At 40.4% G+C, this 25,167-nt stretch overlaps 1 protein-coding gene across 2 annotated transcripts in view; it reads right to left on the bottom strand.

Annotated features, from left to right (window-relative positions):
• Positions 1-18,752: 18,752 nt before the first annotated feature.
• Positions 18,753-25,167, bottom strand: part of ARHGAP6 (Rho GTPase activating protein 6) — a 186,780-nt gene continuing 180,365 nt past the window's right edge. For both annotated transcript variants that reach the window (XM_033147415.1, XM_033147416.1), the window contains exons 11-13: positions 23,260-23,525; positions 22,142-22,222; positions 18,753-20,702 (exon numbers count right to left, since the gene is read on the bottom strand). In XM_033147415.1, coding sequence (XP_033003306.1) covers positions 19,990-20,702; positions 22,142-22,222; positions 23,260-23,525 — 1,060 coding nt within the window. In that variant the 3' untranslated portion in view covers positions 18,753-19,989. The remainder of the gene's footprint in view (positions 20,703-22,141; positions 22,223-23,259; positions 23,526-25,167) is intronic.

Below are 25,167 nucleotides of genomic sequence, written 5' to 3'. Positions count from 1 at the left end.
ACAAGGTTCGGCCAATCAGCACGATGCACAGCCATGTTCTTATGGAAACAGGAAGAATTAGCTGCTCTTCAGCTTGACCCTATGAGGAAGGTTGCATGGCTGGCTAAATATGGATGAATCAGAAGCGAAGCAGGCTTTGCAAACCATCTCTGCCTGACTCTGTGCAGCCTAATTATCTGGGATTTTAATGATGTGTCCCAGAATGTGTCTGTGCTTTCCCCCCCACCAATAAACTTTTAATTTAAAACTAATACTGTGCAAAAGTTATTTTTTTTATTACTCAAAACGATTCAATGAGGAAATTAATTCAAAAGAGGGGAAAAAGCACCATTGTTGACAATTTTAAGCTAAACATAGCCAGATGGAATGGGACGCATAGAATAGGCTGTTTATGGAAACAAACAAATAAAACAAGTCTTTGTCATAGCATGGCCCTCAAACTCCTCATAACTGTTTCATAAAATTCAAATTCTCTTTTATGATGGAGTTTGAGCATCCTTTGAATTTGTGTTCTGGTCACTGACATTTAGAAGATGGTTCCATTACTAACAGAAAATAAATTTAGACAGCACTTCCTGATTCATGCATACATACATATGTAAATGGTAAAAGTAAAGGACTCCTGGATGGTTAAGTCCAGTCAAAGGTGACTCAGGGGTTGTGGCTCTCATCTTGCTTCAGGCCGGGGAGCCATCATTTGTCCAGACAGCTTTCTGGGTCATGTGGCCAGCATGACTAAATCGCTTCTGGTGCAACAGGACACCGTGACAGAAGCTAGAGCACACGGAAACACTGTTTACCTTCCCACCACAGTGGTACCTATTTATCTACGTGCATTGGCATGCTTTCGAACGCTAGGTTGGCAGGAGCTGGGACAACAATGGGAGCTCACTCCGTTGCATGGATTCAAACTGCCAACCTTCTGATCAGCAAGCCCAAGAGGCTCAGTGGTTTATACCACAGTGCCACCCGCGTCCATACATATGTATGTATGTATGTATGTATGTATGTATGTGAGGGTGGGGGTGAGGTCCAGAGTAGGTCTTGATGTGCTTTACATGTAATATTTCCAGAACATTGAGGGAGCACTTTTAGACTGTAATCCTACACCCATTAACCTCAAAGCTCTCCTGAACTCCCTATTTACTGGAGGTGCAGTATTCACCATGTTTAATTTGCTACTTCAAAAACGAATAGGGAAGTTGCATTAAAGTGAGAAAGAAACGGTTTCTCTGACTTACACATGAGTACCAGCATCTCATGAATATTAATCTAGTCACTGTTCTTACCAATATTGTGAAAACGTGGCACTACGTTTTGTAGCTGCTTGTCAGAACATTGGACAAATGCTATTGAAGCCAATGCACAATGGAAGCCCGATGCCATGAAATTAATATTACTGAAATAATAATGCTGCTGGCTCTGGAATACATGCATATCAATTTCTAATTGGAGTAATATATGAATGATCAATATTCTGGAAAGATGACATTTCACAGAGCAGATCCTCATTCATTTTGTGGTATTTTCTAATCAGTATATTGAAGAATGCTGTTGAATCCAATTTGCAATGGGAATGCTGTATGCTATGAGATGATATTATTGAAGTCATGTGTTTGGACATGAGGTAAACCTCAGATCCAACACAACGTATTTTTATTTGCATTCAGTCTGAAGCCTTCAAGCCCCAGCTAATTTTTAAAAAGCAACTTTTCTGTGGCCCAAATTATTTATTGGAAGAGGCACTGAAGCAAATCTAATATAGTTCAAAGATGCAAATACATTTGGCAAATGTAAGTGTTTTTGTTTAAGAACAGTCTAATGGGGATTCATATTGGCAACAATTTTTAATAAAATAATGCTTTCCATTCCTACATATAAGAGAAACAAATCAATCATTGTTCCTTTGATGTCGATGGAAAATTAGTGAGCTCTTTGGAAATGGAGACGTTTATATGCTGCAATCTGCCTGCAATTCTCATACTGGTCAAAATGACAAAAAAGTAGTATAAGATCTGATCTGAAGTGATGGAAAAGGCAGCCTGCCCACAGTAGAGGAGGCATGTAGAAAGTAGCAAAGAAGCAGGCAGCTCAGTCTTGAACTAATTTCTCCACCGGGTACTTACTGGATTTATTTATTTTTATCTATTCAGCAATGAGATCCTATTAGTTTTCTAAAATTGTGATGGAAAGGAAAGACAGATAAATTTATTCTTGCAAGAGAATTAAATGGCACATTAGGGACTTCAAAGAGAAGAAAACAGCACGCAATACAAGCCGATAAATATTACAGAGCATCAAACTATTTAATAACACGTCCCATTCGGTGGAACAGCAACTTATACCGCAGCAACCCTAGAACTGTCAGTGGTATGATTTATTGAAGGAAAGTATGACTGTAGCCCTGGGCATAAAAGCCTGGCCCTTGGAAAGAATAAAAAGTTCAAAGGCAAATAAAATACTTAAAACACCCAGAGCCTCCATTTTCTAACAGAACTGAGAGGTAGATGGCTCAGGGGCTTCTTTTGCACGGTCAGCTCTGGCACAAAGCTATTCTGCAGCACGAACTGATTTCTCTTAGGGCCACAAAAGCAAGGTGCAGATATCAGTCATTCCTCTGGATTGTTAAATGGGAAAATTTCCCCACCTAACCAGCTCATCACTCTACTCTCAGTTTTATAGATAACACACAGTCAAAATGTTGGCTGCAAACCAGCTTCCTGTCAAAACTTTAGCAAGGAAAACTACCTCAAGACAAAAATGGTCTAAAGGCCAGTGATGTTCCATTTATATGGGTATTCCAATCACAACCACTTACTTTTAGTTATGTGGCAGTGCTCCAACCCAGTAGATTCACCACCCCACTCTCTTTTTTTCACAGTTAAAACATTGTTTATAAAATTTCATTCTAAACTAGGGATGGGAAACCGATGTCCCTCGATGTTACTGGATTATAACTCCCATCATCGCTGACCATTGGCCATTCTGAATAGGACTAATGGAAACTATGCTTCAACATCATACCCCTATTTCACAAGGATAATAGAATCATAGGACTGTAGAGTTGGAAGGGGCTCCCAAGGAAAATCTAGTCCAACCACCTGCAGTACAGCAATCTCAATATGCAGTCCCCCATCCAATTTGAAACCATACTGGACCCTGCTTAGCTTTGCAAATGTGCTAGTGGTTAAATTGCTGAATACTTATTCCTTCTTGAAATGTGATGACTGACACCAAGACTTAATGCACTACTGCAGATATGAGTAAGGAGGGAATTGGCCTCCCTTTTTCTAGGTGTTAAACGATTATGTTAAGGCAATCAAAATTGTACTGAACTTCTGTTCCAAAGGATGGCATTATTAAAATGTGTGCAGCCTGGTCACCCAAGTCAACAAGTAATGCAACTTCCAAGTCAGTTGTCTTCCACTTAAGTTTTTTTGGTCATTTATATGCCACCCAATCAATGTCCCCTGGATTGGCCCATAATTTAAAGACTAATCTTTAAATGTTTGTGATTTGTTGTCAGAAGAAAGCTACATACTTTGGATCACTTCACAAGTGGTGAAAAAGCATATTTTTCACTGCAGGTACACAGATCAGGAGGAACACACACACACACACACACACACACACACACACACACCACATCAATTTCTATATAGAAAAAGTTGGATATTAACACATCACTAGTATTTGCTAATTCTTCTTTCCTAAGTGGAACACCTTCACTTCTACCTGTTGAAGTTCATTTTATTCTTGTCAGTCCAGCGTTGCACTTCACGGAGATCATTTTTTTTAAAAAACTCTGTCTTCTAAAGCGGCTGCAATCATGGTTAATACTGACTTGTTTACAGTCAAATTACTTCCTGTTACCCTTCACAAAGTGACAGATAAATGCCCTTACACTAAATTGATTAGATATGTTTGCTCTGTTCAACATCTGTGCTTTGGAAGCACTTATCACATTACCTAATAGAGCTGATTATTGATGGACATGCTATTCAAGCATGGCATTAGCTCATATCTGTTGTAACTAATTACGTTGTACCTGGCAAAAATTCAGCTCAGACAACCGAATCCGCAACTAAAATCTACTGGGATTTTCAGGTGTTTCATGAATACGGCAATTTATTAAGGGTGATATCAACACTATTATTATACATAGAGCCCAAGGACAACAAGGATAAATAGGGGGAGGGGGAGGGAACAGAAATTGTGATAAATCGTGTCTTAATTGGAAAGTAATTTAACTGGAGGTTTGCAGCCAACTGAAAAAAAGTGTACAGGTAAATGAGACAGAAACCATTACAAGTATATTAATATAGCCTCATTAAATCATGCGACTTAAAGACAGGTTCTGTGCATAACTGCAATTCTTCAAGTTTTGGAGAAGCCCATAAAAACAGCAACATCTTTGTGGTCCTTATGGATGAAAAGACATGCTTGGAAGCATGTCAGCAACTGCTGATATATTCAGAACCAAGGTGATGGCTGAATAAAGATTACAGTGATTAAGAATAGAGCTTTGGGGCCTTGGTTTGGGGCCCTTCCCTTGGCTAGCAAACCTAGAAGAAACAATGCAAAACACTATCCTCAACACCACAGAATTATGCCAATTAATTTATGCAAAGCTCAGTTTCTCTAATTATGTCACAGAATCCAACTTCTCTCAGTACAGAACTCGGAATGACTGGATGCATAGTTTTAATTCATGTATTCGTTTTAAGAAGGGATTAGACTTGGCCTTCTCTATATGCTCACTTTATCTTTGCATTTCAGGTGTCCCAAAAAGTCAAGGATAGTCCCACCATCTTAAATCTTAATTGCAACCTTAAATAAATGCAGTTGGTATCAATGGAATTTAAACACAAGATTGTTTAGGATTAGAGATTTTTTGCTATGCCTTAACTTCATTGCTGAGGCAAGGCAAGTTCACAGAGCCAAACAAGGTGCAAAGCCGGGCAGGTGGTGAAACACCCACACAATTGCTTCCTCACATCCCTTAGACTTGGATCCCAAAGGGGCTTGCGAACAAATGCACGTACCCAGCTATTCACAGAGATCTTGATGAATGAACAATGCGTCCCTAAACAGAGCTCCCTTGAATGAATTAAAATACTGCACTTTGGTAACCAGGAGCAATAGGTTTCGAAACAGAAATCAATGGGAACCAGTACATGCATACCAGCAACTTTCCTCCTTTGAAAAGCTATTATTTCTAATTGCCAAATGTATTCCTTTTAATGAAGTCTTGCAAGGCAGTTGTAATTTTTTATCTTTAAAATTCAAGCAAGTGTTCAGAAATGTGCACACTCCTGGATCCACTTCACAACTCCATTGCACAATTTACAGTGCCACAGCTTAATCATTTTTGGCAGCTTTAGAAAGTCTGACTTATTTGGAGATACCTTAGGAATTAATGCATCATTTTAAAAGCTACTATTTTTAAAAATCTCCATCCTTCACATTTAATGTACTGGATAAGCTGCCTGTTCTTTTCTTTTCTTCTCTTCCCTAAGTTCTGAGCTGGGTGCATTCCACGGCATTTATTCACCACCAAAATAGTCTGAAGAATGTATGCTACATACCATGAGCCTGGTGGGGTATGGGCCACATACTTCAGCTTAATTTTTAAATATTGGAAGAGGGAACTCTGCACAATGCTGAAAAATCTGAACACTGGCCTATATTATATATTCATCAAATGGAAGAAGCATGGCCTTTTTGAGAGGAAACCAGGACAGGCAGGTCTGACTACAGAAAATAAAAATACTGACTTTGATAAATTCCTGCGATAACGAAAACCTAGCTTTGCTCATTATGAAGCTGCATATTGTTAGGTTGGATGTTCGAAAAGATTTTTCAAAAGAGTTGATATGGGCTGTGGGGTGTTTTCTGAATTGATCTTTATAAAGTTTGGCGGGAAAACTGAAGGATGGAAAGCAGCAGAGGAATTACAACAACATATAGTGAATTGGTGCCTCCAAGGGATGCAATGGCTTAAATTGTAATCCTTATCAGAAACAGAAAAAAGCCACACAATAGTGATTCAGTGCCTCTAGCAAGCAGTTGTTTAAACCGTATTCCTCTGTTCTGGCATCTAAGTATCCAGCGAGATAGAGATAGCAGAAATTGCAAAATCATAATTAACATGAAGGCTGTGAGATATGTGGTATTTCTGCTGGTTGTGTGTTCTTTGTTAGCGTAATAATCTCAGTTTTAGAAAGGCCAACCAAGTGAGAGAACATGGTAGTACTCTGGGAATGTGTCAGGGTGAGCGGGGCAGAAATTTCAAACTGGATGGCAGATCCCAGGCAATCATCTGTAGCATCACATTTTGGTGCCATGCGTGCTATAGCCCACAAGCAGGTGTGTTTGAAGCCTCATGGCAATGTGACCCATGGCAATGTGATCACTACTACTGAACACAATTCTGTACAACCAGAGCTCTGCATTACAGCTTTGACAACTGTGGGATCAGCCAAATCACATGGTTTGTTCATTAGCCTGTGCTAGACTCATTCCAGGATGTTGATACCAGAACTAAATCACACAATCTTGAATATCCATGTGCTTGGGATGACAGGATGGATGCCTGGAGGCAGCAGTGGGCTGGGTGACATCCAATAAAATGAAGTTGAGGCTTGACAAAATGGAGGGACTACTAGTGGGTGTTTTCTGGATTTAGGAATTGGGTATGTGGCCTGTTCCTGATGGAGCCACACAACTCCTGAATAAACAAGTAGTCTGAGATACTCCTGGAAACAATGCAGTCACTTGAAACCAGGTGGCTTCAGTGGTGAGAAGCCTAGATTGCAAGGTGTTTATGTAGAATTTATCCATTTAAGAACAGATTATCTTGCTAGAACTACAGTCACCTTCCTCGCTGTAAGTATATTATTGAAAAAGAATCAATGGCTAAAGGTGCATTTCAACTTCCCCCTTCCCCAGCGCTATTTTTCTAGAAAAGGAGGTGCCGGAACTCCCTTGTTCTCTTATAATGGCAATGGTGCCCACCTGAGAGGTGCTGGAACTGAGTTCTGGTGAGTTCTGGCTGGAAAAAACCCTTCCCTTCCCCTATGATGTCCTATTGTCAACTGCTGGGTGGTAAATTTAGGTTACCAGCCCATTTCATTTTAACAAGGTCTACAGAACAAAACAAGTGTACGCCATTCAGTTCTAAGTATAGGGTGGTATTCAACTAAGTTTTACTCAGAGTTCACTTGCTAAAATTAATCAACATGACCAAAATAGGCCCACCAATTTCAGTGGGTCTACTCCAAGGAAAACACAGCTGACTGCCACCCATGGGGTTGACATTACCGTATGCGATACTGAGAAAGACCCTGCTTTCTATCTACATAAACAGCAAAGTTTAGATCACCATGCAAACATATGCTGATACAAAGTGACTGATCTGTGAGCAATATAATGCCTACTTTACATATAACAGATGTCTGTGGTGACATGGGGCACATTAGTTGCATATTTATATTAAAAAGGAGGCGCGTGCTCGCTATTTTACATAGGGGAGTTGTGGGAAAGATCTCAAGTGCACAATGGTGAGGTAAAAAATGATAAATATTTGCAAATGTTTATTCAGGTGCCATGAAAAGTACACGGCTGAAAAAAGAGAAGGGAACAGCAGATACAAATGTGCCTGGGATAAGTTTCAGTGATGCCTCTCATTTAGATGACAGCAGCACTGAGCCACAGACACAGCAGAATGGAAATATTTAAAGAGCAATGCAGAATTTCTCATATACAGTTTCCTTTCAGTGCTAAACAAAGTTGAAGATCATGGTCCATTGTCATGACGACAGGCGCAATTCTCCAGGATAGATGAGGAGAGGGAAGGAAAGATGCCAGCATCAACAATATTCCCTCTGAGGAATGGTTCGCTTCTTGCACGTATTTTGGCAAGAAATGTGAAATCTTGTGTATGTGTGCGGTTTCCTTTTATAAAGGAACCCACACTGCTGTGTTTATCCCTCAAAAACTGGGAAATCTGACCTCATAGAAGAGGAGTTCATGAGCACAAGTTGAAGACATGGGACAAGGGGAAGCAGAGCCCTGGCATAAATGTCAAATATGAGTCGAATAGCAGTATTTGCTCACAAACATTTCAAAGGACAGGGAGAGCAAAATCTCAATTAATAATAATAATGTATTATTGAAATGCCACCCATCTGACTGGGTTGCCCCAGCCACACTGGGCAGCTTCCAACAAATTAAACACATTAAGAACAGCAAAACATCAAACATAAAAACTTCCCTATACAGGGCTGCCTTCAGATGCCTTCAATTTCATTATAATAATCATTATTTCAATTGTTGTATTACCTGAAAGTTGAAGGCTATGAAATCTATGGCCGGCCCACTTTATCATATATATGGAATCCTTTTATTGACACAATAGCCACGTTCCCATCAAGTACAAAACAGTGCTCACTTGCACATGCTGTTATTTTGCTTTCTCAATCTTAGGTTTTGCCCACACTCAGGGGCGGAGCAAGGGAGGGGCGTAGGGGGCGGGCCACCCCAGGTACTGCCCTTGAGGGGGTGACACTCGGGGCCCCGCCCTCGCGATCGGCGACTCCCAGCCGATCCCAAAACCTGGGTGGCTTGCTTGTGCTTGCTCTCTCTCTCACTTGGCCAGCTCGCGCTTTCCTTTAATTAATTTTTTTCGGCGCTGGGGTGGTCCCTGGGCGGAGCTGTGCGTGGAAATGAGGGACGGGCCAGCAAGGAGGGGCGTCACACCAGCCACAAGTGGCTCCGCCCAGGGCCCACCCCAGTCCCGACCCCCCCATAAAATAAAGGAAAGCACGAGAAGGCAGAGTGAGAGAGCAGACACAAGCCAGCCGCCGTGCTTCTTTTTAAAAAAATAATATTTATTGATTTTTCCAAAAACACAAAAAGCATCAACAAAAAAACAACTACAAAAGAACAAGCAAAAAAACAAAGTAACACAACTACAAAAATACAATACATCAAAGATAGAAAGAAAAAAGAAAAAAAGAAAAATATATCATCTTACCAAAAACCTACTTTTTTCATACTATTATCTCTTAAAAAAATAAAAAAATACAACACTTTACCATCTAAAACTATTCATATCTAAAACAATTTCCAAATCTATTCTAAAATCCATATATTCCTAAAATTCTCCTTAATTACTTCAACTTAAAATCCAGCCGCCGTGCTTGCTCCCTCTTGGCCGGCGCACGCTCTCCCTTCCTTCTGCTGGGCCCTGGACAGTTGAGGCAGCATCATGCTTGTGGCTGGCGTGACGCCCCTCGCTGGCCCGCCCCTCCCCTCCGTGGTTCCACCCAGGGAGTTTGCCGGGCGGCGGGGCTTGAGCAAGCCGGCACACGCTCTCCCTTCCTGCTGCTGGGCCCTGGGCAGAGCCACAGAGGGGAGGGGGCCAGTGAGGGCCACCTCGCTGGCCCACCCCTCACCTCTGCAGCGCATTTGTCCTGACATGTGCATTGTGATGTCACAAGTCAGGACGCATGCACGCTGTGGAGCAACGCCCCGCCCCCAGGGGTGCCTCCACGTTGGCCGCCCCAGGCAGCCAAGCGGCTTCCTCCTCCCCTGCCCACACTTCCCCATTAGGCATTCCAATGATTTAGCCTTAGGGCATAATAGGATGTGAGCATTCTTAAAAAAAATATGCATTGATTTGGCTACAAAGCAGGGATGTGTTGGAGGCTTAACTTTTAACAATAAAAGGAGTGTGTTGTGCTCCTCACCTTTGGAAAGCACTACCACAGGAAGGCTGGCCAGATGCTCTTGATTGAGGCACTAGGGAAAATACTTCTATCCTTGAGGGGTTTTGAGAATAGCTAATTTTAGCATTTTTAATTATAAGCTGTTTTGAGATTAACTGGTTCTTTGATTGGACTATTGCCATTTTAGCTTTCCATATTACTTTGCATTCCTTAGTTTATTGTTTTGATTTTTTTTATGAATTTCTGTCAATGGGATATAAATTGTGTAAATAAATAAAAATATAGGTAGGGTATTTTTTAAAAAAGTTGATGTATCCAGCAGAATATTAATACTTCTACATCTGGTATCTTAATCTTAGCGTTCACCAATTTATATGAGCAACTCATGTTTCTATTAAAAAAAAATTCTAACAGTTCAAAACTAGAAGCAATTCTATTACAACTCTTGCACATATAAAGAGTGGATAAAAGGGACACATTCCAGAATGTGGATCTAAACAATAGACAAACAGAGCCAAGACCTCCACGCCCATTGGTGGGAAAGTAAGTAGTTAATATTCAGGAACTACTTTGACTCGGGAACCAGCTTTATTATTTCAAAAGATGGTTTTTATCCATACTGCCTTGCAAGCAGGGTGTTTTGGAGTTGTGACACTTACTTATTCCCAAGCTATAATCAAGCTATTTCTTTACAGCATGTATAAATAATTACATGCGGAGAAGTTGCTATTGGTTACAAAGCTAAATCCTTGCTTAGATATTCTTCAGGAATAGGATGTCAGCATGCAGATATCCAGGTTTCTACAGCTACTTCACCACACACAGCTACTTCCTGCCCCACAAGCCAAATAATTATTTATAAAGAGAAAGGTGATTTTTTTACACTATAAAAGTGGAGTTTAAACTGGATTCTTATTTCACGGAGGCATATTACCAAACATGATCTGTCGTGATACGCAACACCTTTGACAAGTATTGGCAAGTGCCCCGACAGCATTCTTTTTCCAGCTCCACCACATTATAAAGAATGAATGGCTGTATAGTGTTAGGAGGGCTGACACCATAAGCCTGACAGTCTCTGCATATTGTCACTTGGTGATAACTTTGTCAAGCAGACGTCACTCGCAGCTGCAGCGGAGGGTGTTCAAATCAGAGCAACAACTTAAAAACAACAACCAAGAAACAACAACATTCCCAAGGATGTGAAATAGCTATCACTCAGCTATTGCTGAGTTTTTAAAAAATGAAGCGGAAATCACCGAGGTCAATAAAGCTATGAACAGTGTCAAATCATTAACATCCCTCAGAACACTAGAACTGGGGTTATCCAACAAAACTGAATATCAGTGGAAGTATCCTTCCCTGCCCCCGACAAAACACATAATTAACGAATGAAAATCAACACACAATGATGGCCGCTCGATTAGAAAGCTATGAAAAGTATTGGGAAATTCATGATGGACAGGCCTTTCAGAAGGCTGTAAGTCACAACAGCTACAGAGAACCTTTACATACATAGCAGCAACATACTCTGAATACTAGATGCAGAGAACGAAATGATCTCACTTCCCAGCAGGCATGTCTGAGTGGCCACTGTTAAAAGAGAGATACTGTAGTATTACCGTATTTATGTATTTGATTTATCTGTCACAGCTGTCTCAAGGAAATTAACAGAAATAAAATTCATGCAAATACAGTGTTTAAAATAACTGACAAACTAAAAGTGAATGGCCACTAATTAATAAATGAAAGTACTCTCTCCATACAACAACGAAAATATCATTCGGAATAGTTGCAAAAAAGTTTTCATCTGTTAGCGCTGGCACTAAGCAAGCTGCCCTGGGAAGACCATTCCACATATTTTGGTATATGTTGCTACCATTTGGAATTCTCCTAGAAGATACGGCCTTTGATGATAACTTGAGGCCTGGGTAGGCATGTATGAGGTAAAGCTGGTCCATGAGGTACTGTGAAAGGCTTTGTTGGTTAAAACTGGCACTTTTAAACAAGTTTGGATTTTTGCTATATGAATAGAACATGTTCTGCATACCTCTTAACAAATGAACAAAGGTATCATTCAAACAAATTTAGACTTCACTCAACAGGAAATATTCCAAATTATAATCAAAGATTTACAGCTCATCATGATATTTCCTCTCGGCCTAGAGTGATATAGGCCGGCCTTTGCTTACAGGCAGACTTCCAACCTAACACAGCTATTCACCGGCAACAGGTCACACAGAACAGTGACAGAGTGACAGGGATTACAACCACAGAAAAGTGTCCTATACAGAGAGGCAGATTATTGGCCCATTTGGCTAAGCATTGTCTACACTGACTGGTAGTTGCTCTCCAAGGTTTCATATAAAAGTCCTCTTCTTACCTGAAGATGTCAGGAACAGAACTTGGGGGTTCTAGGAATGCAGATCATGTGTTCTACTCTAAATGAAAAAAAAAGGAGCATGTTCGCAAGAAGCCTTTAATATAAAAGCTAAGAACACTCCTTACATAAAGGATACGTAATAAATAGTACATATTAAGTGGAAATATGCTTTCTAAAATCCTTATAAGTACAGCTTATATGAATTTTGTTTCACTATGTATTTATCCAGAAGTTATGGAGGGCAATAGGAAGAAACTATAGGATGCTCCTTTACAGATGACACATTTATGAAAATGAAACATCCCTCTGGAACAAAATCAATGTTTGTTTGTTTTTAAAAACCCTATAGACCATTCTATATAGTTCTCTGGCTGAGGTAATTTGAAGAGAACAGTTCCGCAGTTTAAGAACTTTCTTTTGCCTCCAGGCATGAATAGCATTTGAGTGGCAAGGTGACTGACAGACAAGGCGGCTAAAGGATTGTTCTTCATGGAGAAAAGCATTCTGGAGACACTGGATCACAACGTGTTATTGTCACACCAAATTCTGTTTACTATTTCTCTTCCAATTTCCATAATCAATTTGCCTGCATGACTAAATTGAGGATTCGCTCAGTTATCTTGATTCACAGCATCAAGCCTGCTTTGGAAGTAAACAAGGGAATCATATGCTTCCATGAGATTTTCAAAGAGCAATTTGGTTTCTGTGCCTGCCAGTAACATAAGGATGCCAAGCCAATAAAACCTACCCACAAGGCAGAACACACATATCAAAATTAGAAGTTTGTGTTACTGCAGATACTCTCCCTACATAGCACCAGTGATTTCAGAAAAATTATGAGGAAAACACAACCCCCTCCCCTCCTTATGTTTCAGACTATGCAATATTCTTCAACCAAATCTTATAGGCAACAAATTTAAGAACGTAACAATGGCCCATCTAGTCCAGAATCCTGTTCCCTCAGTGGCCAGCCCTTTGGAAGCCTGCAAGCAGGGGCTGAGTGCAATTCTCCCCTCCTGAAGTTTCTAGCAACTGCTATTAAGGAGCATATGGCCTGTGACTATGGAGGCATAAAGCCATCATGGCTGATAGCCACTGATAGTCATTACTCCCAGTCTCTTGGTTCAGGTGCCACAAAACTGTTTTGCTGCAACAGACTAACATCACTACACAGAGTGGCAGAAAAATAAATATTCTTAAAAGCACACACAGTCTGCAAATCACACTCATTTTGAATATAACATCAGGCCTTTAAAAACCTTGCTACAATTCTGGGTTCCATCTCACTGAAGTCTCTTTGCTCATGCTTACGGACACCAGGAATAGTTTCATACTACTGGCTCAAGTTTTATCAAATTTAGCAAAATGTTTAGTGGATTATACCTGGGTGAAAGCCAATGGGGTACACCACCAACAGGATAAATCTCCCCCCCCCCGTGTCCCAATAATCAGCTTTGGAGACTACCTGGGGGGTGCACAATGGACTACAAAAGGGGAAGGGATGCTGATATTCCCCACTGTTCTTATTTTATGCCCAATCCTACATGATTCCAGTCATTAAAGTTAAATAAAATTTACCTCCTGGTAAACATGCTTTGGATTGGAGCTGTAAATAAAGAGGCCACCAGACTAAAAATAGCTATCAGCACAGTCCTAAGTCATCTGCTAAGAAAAATGAGACTTACCTTCCCTGTAGCCTGAGAGCACAGCTGAAACTAATTTTCCTGATGTGCCTGTTACACTCACCCACCTTCCCTTAAAAAGCATGGCTTGCAGTAGCTATTTTTTGCAGCATATGGGGTATTACCAAATGCAGTTTCGGTCCACCGTGATTTTGCATTGATTTAATTAAGTTAATTAAATTTATCTGCCGAGTTTTGTAAATAAATCAGGCAGAAGGTAGAACACTGAAAAAACAAATTGTTGTTGAACACATGTTTCATGGTAATCTGGCATTCTGCTATGGCTAGACATAAAAACAGGGGAAGTGGGAGGGAAGGCATCACTGGGCTCTGACTGTCAGTTGCCACGTGACTGTTGTACAAGATGTGGGAGGAAGGAAGACACAAAGGCCACTCCATCCCAGTAAGACCACTGGGAGTTCAGCCTGGCCATAATAAATACAGTGGTACCTGTGGTTTCCTTGAGAATGGATTTCCTTGAGAATGGATAGGTTTGACTGCAAGAAGATCAAACCTATCCATTCTCAAGGAAATCGGCCCTGAGTGCTCACTAGAAGGACAGATCCTGAAGTTGAGGCTCCAGTACTTTGGCCACCTCATGAGAAGAGAAGACTCCCTGGAAAAGACACTGATGTTGGGAAAGATGGAGGGCACAAGGAGAAGGGGACGACAAAGGATGAGATGGTTGGACAGTATTCTCGAAGCTACTAACATGAGTTTGGCCAAACTGCGGGAGGCGGTGAAGGATAGGCGTGCCTGGCGTGGTCTGGTCCATGGGGTCACGAAGAGTCGGACACGACTGAACGACTGAACAACAACAACAACCTGTGGTTATGAACTTAATTCGTTCCGGAGGTCCATTCTTAACCTGAAACCATTCTTAACCTGAGGTACTATTTTAGCTAATGGGGCCTCCCGCTGCCGCCACGCAATTTCTGTTCTCATCCTGAGGTAAAATTCTTAACACGAGGTACTACTGTACACAAATGTCTGTTTACAATGCACCTCTTGTCCTGGTATTTTCAGAACAATCCTATCACATCTGCCTGTCCCCTCCATCTCTCTTATGCCCTGTGAATGGTTATGCCTGGGGACAGGGTCCGTGCCTTATTAAAAGACGACACTTGTACCCCTTTACAAAGATGCATTCAAACATGACAACCCTGTCATGTGGGAATCGCTTGCAGATGACAGCAGTGCCTGGAGACAGACAGTGAAGTGTGAACGGAGGAGGAATGACCACTGGGAGGAGAAACGCCATGGTGCATCTGCAACAGCACAAATGGACGCCTTCATCTGCCTCATCTGCAACAAAACATGTCTCTCCTGTATTGGTCTCTACAGCCACAGCTGGCACTGCAACCTTCCTACAGTTTGACTTCACATCCAAAGGCACGCTCCTCCATTGTCTCCCGACACAGACGGATGCCAACAACTCCTTCTATAACTAAACAGAATTGCCACTGTTCATTTTCTGAACCACTTTTTCTAGTTGCCTTATACAGTGGTAATTCAGGTTACATACGCTTCAGGTTACAGACTCCGCTAACCCAGAAATAATGCTTCAGGTTAAGAACAGAAATCGTTCTCTGGCAGCGCAGCGGCAGCGGGAGGTCCCATTAGCTAAAGTGGTGCTTCAGGTTAAGAACAGTTTCAGGTTAAGAACAGACCTCCGGAACAAATTATGTTCTTAACCCGAGGTACCACTGTAGTCCCTAAATGCCCACTGTTAGCAGCTTGAACAGCTTCCCTCTCTGCAGCCCCATAACACACAAATCATATTCAAAATTATTAATGCAGGTCTGAAAACTCTAAGTGAATTAAGAGGTAATCAACCTAGGTTATTTAATCAGTAGCCAATCTTGAATATATGTCCACGGATTTTCTATGAGGCCATATAGATTCGCCCAGTCTGTTAGTTTTCTAAAGATGTGATCATTCTTGTCTACACATTTATTTATCTGTGGCTTGGAACACAGAAACACATCTAGCATATTGTGAGGTAAGACAGCCTCCTAGTGGCCATATTTGAATCTCTCTGGCAAGTATGTGCACATACTTCAAACAGAATGCTTTGGTTCCAACAACACTTCCTTCCAAAAATGTTATTTCCGATTATAGCCAACCACAAGGTATTCAGTAGATGAGATCCTTGGCTACATGACAAATATTCTGTGGACTCAACAGTTTCTCACATTATTTTAGAGCACAGCTGAGAGAGTACTCATTTCCAGTTGATTTAAAAAAATATATATGACAAACACTGTGAAACTCCTACAATTTCATGTACTGGCAAAAAACAAAACAACAACAACAACAAAAACTTAAGACGTGACATTGCCATCATAATAACAAGTCCCTGGAAGGAGAACAACAGAAAAGAGCATTAAATGTGCAAATGGCACAAATTTATTTTAACTTCTGGTGAAGTTGCAAATGTAACCTCTGGTCTAACACAAGGCTATTCAAGGCCACACATCTTGACTAAGCTGTGTGCAACCTTCCACGGTCCTTTGTATCAATGCATTATGAAAGGACTAAATCAATACAGCCAACAAGCTTCAAACTACATTATTGGTCACCCATTTACAAACAGCAAGCAGATCCACCATTCATTGTGAGAGGTTTACATTCTTCTCTTGAGACCTAAGCACAGCTGAGACTCGATGAGGAAATAAAAAGATAAAATTGGAGACAATGTGTTTAGTCCTGTTAATGCTATTTCATGCATTAGTTTTGATTTTTCATATCACACACATACAAAATACATACTTTAAAAGTGCATTTATTGTACCCAGTGAGCAGTTTATAATAAAAGTTGTCCTCAAATAATGAACAATTCACAGTATTTATCTTCAGCAAGCTTGACTACTTGATCTAGACAAACACTAACAACTGAATTTTCTGTTACCTGTTACCCACAGTATTCTTTGGCGATCACTCGTAGCCTAGTAAGATTGTCTTCCATAAACACAGTTTTAACAGTGAGTCCGTAAGTGACTGTGGAGGCCAATTCTGGATCCACACATCCTTCCATAGTGGGGACACTGGTTTCTGGGTGGGAGTTGATCACAGTGTGGATTTGCCAAGCGTGCCTTCCTCTTAGCATGTTTCTCCCTTGAGTCCTGAATTCGAGTGTCTTCAAAGCCCATGACACCTTTGGTAAAGGCTGTTCTCCAACTGGAGCGCTCACAGGCCAGTGATTCCCAGTTGTCAGTGTTTATACTACTTTTTTTTTAAGATTTGCCTTGAGACAGTCTTTAAACCTCTTTTGTTGACCACCAGCATTACACTTTCCATTTTGAAGTTCAGAATAGAGTAGTTGCTTTGGAAGACAATCATCAGGCACAGTAGTACTAAAGGTGAGTTTACCTGGTACATTCACAGTACACATTATCATGAATATTTCAAATCTAATTCATACACCCAAACTGATAATGGCTCTTGATTCAGCCAGATCTCTATCCTGGAAGAATGTTTTTTTTTGGGGGGGGGGGAATAAAAAATAGTAACTTCATCAATACCACATACCTGTGCTCGGAATGAGCCAGTTCAGTCAACAACATTCATCACAAAAAAATCTGAACCTCACTCCATCCACACTACACATTTGAAAACAGCATTATGCCACTTTAAATAGCCATGGATTCCCCCAAAGATTCATGGGAACTGTAGTTTGTTTAAGGATGTTGAGAACTGTTTCAAGACCCCTATATTTCCCTCACAGAGCTACAATTCCCAGAGTTGCCTGGGTGGGAAGAGGGATTGATTGCTAAACCATTCTGAAAATTGTTAAATTGGTACAATACTCCTTTAATGCACAGTGCAGCTAGGGCCCTACACCTGAAAGTAGTTTCCATAATTGCTGGGTGAACTGAATGTGTACTAAGATTGCTTTTACTTTAGGCAAAACTTTGGACTGTTTCTAGTCTATCTTCAAGTTCATTCTCTGACATTACTTCTTTTTTTACTCTTTAGATTCTTTCTTTTAAGGTTAAATATCATAATTGTTGGGGAAAACAAATTAAACTAGTCAGATTTCTCTCTGTGTGTGTGTTATATGTATTGATGTTTATTAGTCATTTTCTACTTCAGCACAGCAGCTTGTAACATTCTGAATGATTTCTTTTCTTTTCTTATTTTTCCCAAGGGATCATTTGGATTAACTTGAACTGAACTGTGAAGTGAACATGAACTAAACTAGCTGAATTTGTAAAGGGAAGGACATGAACTGGAATCAAGTTTCTTTTTGGACAGTTTGAACCAGAATAGTTCTTCTTTTTTAATGAAGCTTCCAACCTCTGCATGATACACAGTGCTCTTGACATGAACTCAAGCATATGTGAACAGACTGCCAGGGGACATATAGCGGAAGTTCTCAGAGGAGAGGTCCCTGTTCTGGATTACTAAGGTCCATGCAGTTCAGACTTCAGAGGTGCTGCAGTTATTTATTCAGTTATTTGGAAAGGCTGAGTTCTTGGGAAAAACCTGTCTCATTCTTAGTGGAAAAATTAGTTTGCACTTCTTTCTTTCTTTATCATAATGTCTGTAACTCCAGCATCTCGTCCATTTCTGAAATATCTTTTCCCAATTGCCACCTTCCCCTTTCTTATTAAGTGAACATTGTGTTTTTGCTTCATGAAGCCAACCTGGTAAAGTCACTGCACACATACATTATTTTCTGCATGACAAAATGCTTCCCGGACCTCACAATTCCTTCTTCTTGGTTTTTTAACCTTAGGAAATTGACTGCTGATATTTCCCCAAATAAGAATAACAAACTTGAAGGTACTGTTGTGTAGCTCCATCCAACTTGACTCTGGTAGAGCAAAGAACCACCCACCCCAAGGCTCCTCACCTTGGGGGCAAAACAAATAACATATTTGTACACACTGTACTGTGATATGCCTTCTCAAGTGTGTTGACACCATTATTTCAAACCCAACAAATGGAAACATATTTTTGGTAGACTTTTATTCCATCCTTTTGGCACAAGATATAACTTAAAGACAATCATATTTATAAGAATGTCATGGGCAGATGTTTCCCTTGTTAAAATGGGGAAAAATCTTTAAAAATGGCAACGTATTGCCACCTGCTGGCGCTAAATATTCTTGCCATTTAGCTAATATTTGCAGGAACATCAACATTTAACAAATATGACATTGCATTTTTGGCACAATCTGCCTGTAAAAAGGTCATACTTAGTCTGGAATCTATATATGGGATTCAGTAAATAGTTGTCCCTTAAGGTATGCAAGGATTTTTCCATAATACTTTGGAAAACTTTTTTAAAAGGAAAAGTAGTACTTCAATTATCAAATTTGGATTCCAGTTTACTTTAAAACCATAATATTTATAAATATATATTATATACTGTGTATATAAAATTGCAGTTTATCTGGAATGGGAGGCAGGAATTTGAGCTCCCTTTGTTTGGTGTAGGCACGGCCTTGCTTCTGAAGGGTTAACTAAATTGCCTTCTAATAAGAGTCTAAATATATATATATATCTTTACCATATTGCATCAAATTTTTAATTCTTTTGCTTGAAAGCAAATAACATGGTACATACACTTACTCTCTAACTTGCTCACTATAAAATATATGGCTTTTTAACTGTTTCATCCCACATTAGTGTTTTTCGTAGGCAGTGAAAATATATGTCTCCCACAGACGGGCTAAATTAAAAGCACAGAAACCAGCTTGTGCACCTTCAAAAGAACCTCAATGCATCTTGTGGTAATATAAGTGCAGTGATTAAAATATATTTTTTTCTTTTAAAAAAAGCAGTTAAGGTTGCTTGTTTTCTGCATATGAACACAATACTACTGTACCAAAAAAAACCAAAAAACTTTTGCAGAATATACAATCATCTGAATGGCAGATACATAAATACATCTTAGCAACACCAAGGCTGTAGTTTTTAATGTACACACAGCTTATATTTTACAAAGTGGTTAGGTCTGGAATTGTCATGTCATTTCCCCTTCCTTTGATGATTGCAAAACCAGGAATATAATTCTTTTTTCATATTTTTTTACAATGCTATTAAAATTATTTTATAAAGTGAACATAGTTGTTGTTGTTTTTTAAATTAAATGACATTTGTTTGCTATAAAAGCTAGAATCCAGTCCACCATTACCTTTCCTTCTTCAGCTGGAAAAAAAGCATGGCCAGTGCTGGTTTCTACTCATACTAATGTTTCAGGAAGAGCATCTGGATTATCAGGCGATAAAATCTCCCAGATCTGCCATCGATCCCTTTGCCAGTCATGCCAATCTGGTTCTGACAAATTTTTACTGTTCTGCTCGCTGTCTGTGGCGGAGCACTCTTTCTCCGTTTTGTCCTGCTGCTCCTCAAACAGGATAGACTGTTCAGGCACTTGCGCCATTATTCTTGCTCCCGTGGCCCCGGATCGGGATTCTGCCCTCTGGAGCCTCCACAGCGGATGTTCTGCTGGAGAGACCGTTGGCTGAAGGCACGAGGAAGAACTCTGCTTTGCCTTGTCAGGATAAGGTGGCGGCGGAGGCCTATCTTTCCGAACTGCTTCGCCCTGCCTCGGGTACAACGGGTTCATTGCGTTGTGCAAACAAGTGGCATCCGAGTCACGCTCCGCGAGGTGCTGTGCATTATTTGTAGGAAAATGCTGCTCCGAATCACACTGGCTGGAATTCCTCCGACCAACTTCCATTTGCGGGGTGCTGCAAATCCGAGAAAGGGGAGGATGAGGGCGGCATTCGGGAAGGGCAGTCGTCGTCTGACTCCTTCGGATAATTTGCTTTCCATTGTCTAATTCTGTGGCGCTCCCCTGCCACCGAGGTGAAGACAGAGACAGGTTCCCTTGAGAAAGAGAGCAGTGCCCTGGCCGCAGTGAGCTGCTCTCGTAGATGTCTCCGTATGACCCTACAGGCCCATGGAGAAGGTTCGTCAATAAAGCATATAGTAACTTTTGACACAACATTTAAGCAGCAGCAAAAACACAGGCACCAAGATATTACATAACGTATGCACAATTATATTAGGATAGGACTGCAGTCTACTAATGTAAAATAAGTGACTTTAATAGGTAGTATAGCCAAGGGTAGTCTGCTTTGCACTGGAACACCACCACAATATTTTGACTATCTAGGGCTTCCAGGAGAACATAGTTCTCAGCTTGAAATGTCAAAATAAAAAATGTTGAACCCTAAGGTGCTAGCTTTTTTCTTTTTTAAAGGTCTGAAAAGACAGAAGAAATCTCTCTCTCTTATTCCTATTTCCAGAACACATGGTCACCTGATGAAACTGATTAGCAATAATTTCAGAACAAAATAATTTTTTCATATAATACATACATAGTTTATGGCTTCTCCTTACCACAAGATGTGGTTATCACCACTGGTTGGATGGCATTAAAAAACGAAAGTCAAACTATCTTCTACATGTCTGCTGAGTGATAGCTATTAGCTAAATGGAACCTCCAATTTCTAAAGAGAACCTCCACTTACCAGGTATTAAATCAAACACACAAGAGGCATGGCTATCATGGTAACCTCCTGACAGTAACCATCTAGGACTGCCTCCAGTGTACTCCAGGCTGCCCAAGAAACAACTCTCCTCACCCGAGAAGCCAAAAGCTGTGTCCAGAATGGAAGGGGGGGTATGCAAATAATCCAAAGTTCAGGGTTCATATAAGGCCACAGAACCTTATAGACAGCAGTGACAGCCTTGAGCAGTCACCCAATCAAGGACACAGAAAGCCAGAGTCTGGGAAGCCAGGGTGATAGGAATCACTCTTCCTTGGAGACAAAGCAAAAGTACAAGGCACAAGTCTATTCTAGAAGAGAAGTAACTTCTGCTTCTCCCCGCCCCTGCCCCCCGCCCCCCAGTCAAGGTGGATCTTTAATTATTTTTCTTGCCCTTGCCTGCTCTCTAGAGAGCGCTAATGGCAGGCTTCTGCTTCCATGCTCTGCTCCTTCCCGTGATCTAAGCCTTAATGGAACCTGTCACAATTCCAAACCCAGAGTAATCTACTAAAAATGAATCCTAGATTTTCTGCTAAGGGCACATCTGACTCCCTCATGGTGCCAAAATTCATAATGAAACAAGACTGATAACCAGAGCTGTCAACCTTCCTTTTTTTTTGCATTGGGAAACGGCCATAGCTGTCAACTTTCCCTTTTTTTGCAATGGGAAATGGCGCTGGAATAAGGGATTTTCCCGCAAAAAAAGGGAAAGTTGACAGCTATGCTGATAACTGTATGAGTGGGATTCAGGACATCAGAGTAATGTAGTACTCTGAAGTGAATGTTCAAAATCTTGCAACATATACAAGTATGCTTTAAAAACAAGAAAATTTATACCTGTCATTCCTAAATCTTTGGATCCACTTTTCAGTGTTGAATGCCAGGTTCCCCAGATGTCGAAATAGTCTTCTGAAGCATCTGCAAAATGAGGAGAAACATAAATGCAGATTATTCTGTAAGAGTCAAACAACGGAAATAGTAGCAAGGTCCCAGAGAATTTTTTAGCAAAGAGGGGTAATACCTGTTCAGCAGCGGTATCTTAGCAATGAAACTTACCCCATGATTTTTTTACCTGGCACCAAGCTGTGGATCATTATTCAACAGCTGAAAAAACTATTTGATTTGTTAACTGTATCCCAGCTCCTGCCCACCTAGCAGTTCGAATGCACGTCAAAGTGCAAGTAGATAAATAGGTACTGCTCTGGTGGGAAGGTAAACGGCTTTCCATGCGCTGCTCTGGTTCGCCAGAAGCGGCTTTGTCATGCTGGCCACATGACCCAGAAGCTGTACGTTGGCTCCCTCGGCCAATAAAGCGAGATGAACGCCGAAACCCCAGAGTTGGCCGCAACTGGACCTAACGGTCAGGGTTCCCTTTACCTTTATCTACTCTACAATAAAGTGCTGGATCCATTCTCTAGAGTGAATTAATTGAAAAACTAAAAACAGGACTGAGTTGGTTTTCAGAAACAGCATGCTGGGACACTTAAAAAAAACTTTCTTTCCAAATAACTGGAAGGAAATGTACTGTCAATCATGTTTAGTGTCCAGAAAGTAGAGACCAGAGAAAATTGCAAGGAGATTTAGAGACCAGAGAAAATTGCAAGGAGATTTAACAGCAGATGATACTGGACCAAATAAGATTTTTGGAACTGGCCCACTTTTAATTAAGAGGTCGTATGGATATAATTTTTTGATGTGTTATATTGCTGAAGGTTTTCAATTACTTCTTTTAAGTGCTGAAATGGATTTTGTACGAATGTGGCTTTTGAAATATCTTTACTACTGCTTTCAGTTGATTGCAATTTTTGGAATTGTGTTTTATTCTTTTTATGCGTATTTCCTTCAGACGACTCCCCCCCCCCCAAATGACAGCCTAGAACTATTTTAAAATATGTAATACACAGCAATAACATCACAGTGCAATGAGAAACACCTAGCTTTTGTGCTGATCGTACCTTTTGCAAACCACGATCCAAGGGAATTATCTCTTGATTTTGGGTGCAAACTGCTGATCAGTGTACATTGCTCTGGTACTCTGAATAACTTTGACTCAGACGTGAGGGCCATATCATCTTGCATTGCCAAAAGAGACCTTTCAGAGAGCACTGGGGAGTTGTTGTCATAAGGCGAGATGTCACCACTTGAGGCTCTATTTGAGTCTATGGATGGATGTCTGCCTTCCATGGAGAATGAACCTTCTGACTGGAGCATTTCAGGGATTCTGATAAAGTTTGACACAAAAACAGAAAGTTCAGCCCAGGGAAATCAATGGTGCATTTCAACAACAAGCACGCAAAGCAGGTCCACCGATACTGGGATGAAAGTGCTTCTGTAACAATGGAGACTGTTTTCTACACCACATAAGTAAAAAAAAACACACTGCCACAATATATCCAAAACAAATGAATAGATGTTTCAAGAAAACAACAACAGATGTTTCAAGAAAACAACAACAGCAGAATATGTCAGGTGAAAATATAAACAGAACTCACTTCTTGTGTTAACGCTGAAGGTTTTCTCTACCATTTGATTTTTTAAATCAAAGTATAAAAAAGGTTCCCTTACACAAAAGGGTTATTATGTTTGTGTAATAGTTGTATTTCAGTTTTGGAAATTAATATAAAATTTGACAAATTATTATGTAGGAGATGTCTAATAAAGTGACATAACGCAAGAAATGTGGAGTGTGGGGCGAAGGGAAACATTCATGAAAATACTATACAACAAACTTCCAAGTTACATAAAGTCTTACCTTACCTTGGATAAGCTTTGTCCTTCTTATAAAAAGAATCCCTGATAAAAGCTTAAGATGGACACTGTCTGCTTTACAAGAGATTTAACAAGAAAGCTTTCACCGCCAGGTTTTTTTTTGTTAGTTATAGTAGCATACTGATGAAGAATAGAAAATTCATCCTTGCAAATCCAGGTATGTAAGTGGGTGGGCAATCCAGAAATAGTTGGTCATTCCAGTAGTGTTAGTAGCAAGCAATATTACATAATGCCCAACACAGCTGTATTTTTTGTTTCCATCCTGACAGGATATGTAGTAAACATGGCAAGCTTTGTTTTGCACTCCAGTAAGAGGAAATGGAAACACTGGCAATTAGCTAAAAGCAGAGGCAAGAAAGCATTTGCAATGGCATTGAGTGAAAAGGCCAGAGAGGCACTCACAATGTACACTTTACAAGTAGCAGTCTCAAGACAGCCATCCTGAGAAAGAAGTGTTGGAGTAGTTCTCATATATTTTGCGTGGAACCAATTATTTCCACTGCTGGACATGTGTTTACTTCACACTGTTGAGTTTCACCATTTTCCTTGTCATTTGTCCAGATTTAAAATCCATAATCAAGTGTAACCAGGATAGTCCCAAGAGATGTGTAGTTATAGATTTTGGTGGCTGTTGTTAACTAAACGCGTATCTCACATTCCAACTTCTCATCAAGAAAAAACACAAAACCAGCCCAGTTTATTTGTAGCCATTTCTCCAAATAGGAATGGAAACGGGCCATGTCTTATGAGGATCACATTCTTTTCATGTGGAACAATTGTCCCTCTCATCTTCTAGCCAAATTCTTTCCCATGACTTCGCAATGACTGCTGGAAACACGCTAACATTAAAACATATAAAAAGTGATTTCTAGGTACCTCATTATTAATGAGTTGAATGGAAAAAGAACAAATTTTACTAGCAGCGGAACAATAGGTTAGTGACAATTCTGTCATAAGTCTCAGACACATACATTTTCCATTGTTGACCTGGGAAGTACAGTGACTGCAATTTGCACCCATCATTTTAACACAGTTTCTTAAGAAAGTGTCATCATGCTTTCCAAAGAAGATTGATAAAAACATCTACTTGGAAC

Source organism: Lacerta agilis, chromosome 4 (genome assembly GCF_009819535.1).
Source record: "Lacerta agilis isolate rLacAgi1 chromosome 4, rLacAgi1.pri, whole genome shotgun sequence".
Classification (NCBI taxonomy): Eukaryota; Metazoa; Chordata; class Lepidosauria; order Squamata; family Lacertidae; genus Lacerta; species Lacerta agilis.
This window is presented reverse-complemented; position numbering and strand designations above follow the sequence as displayed.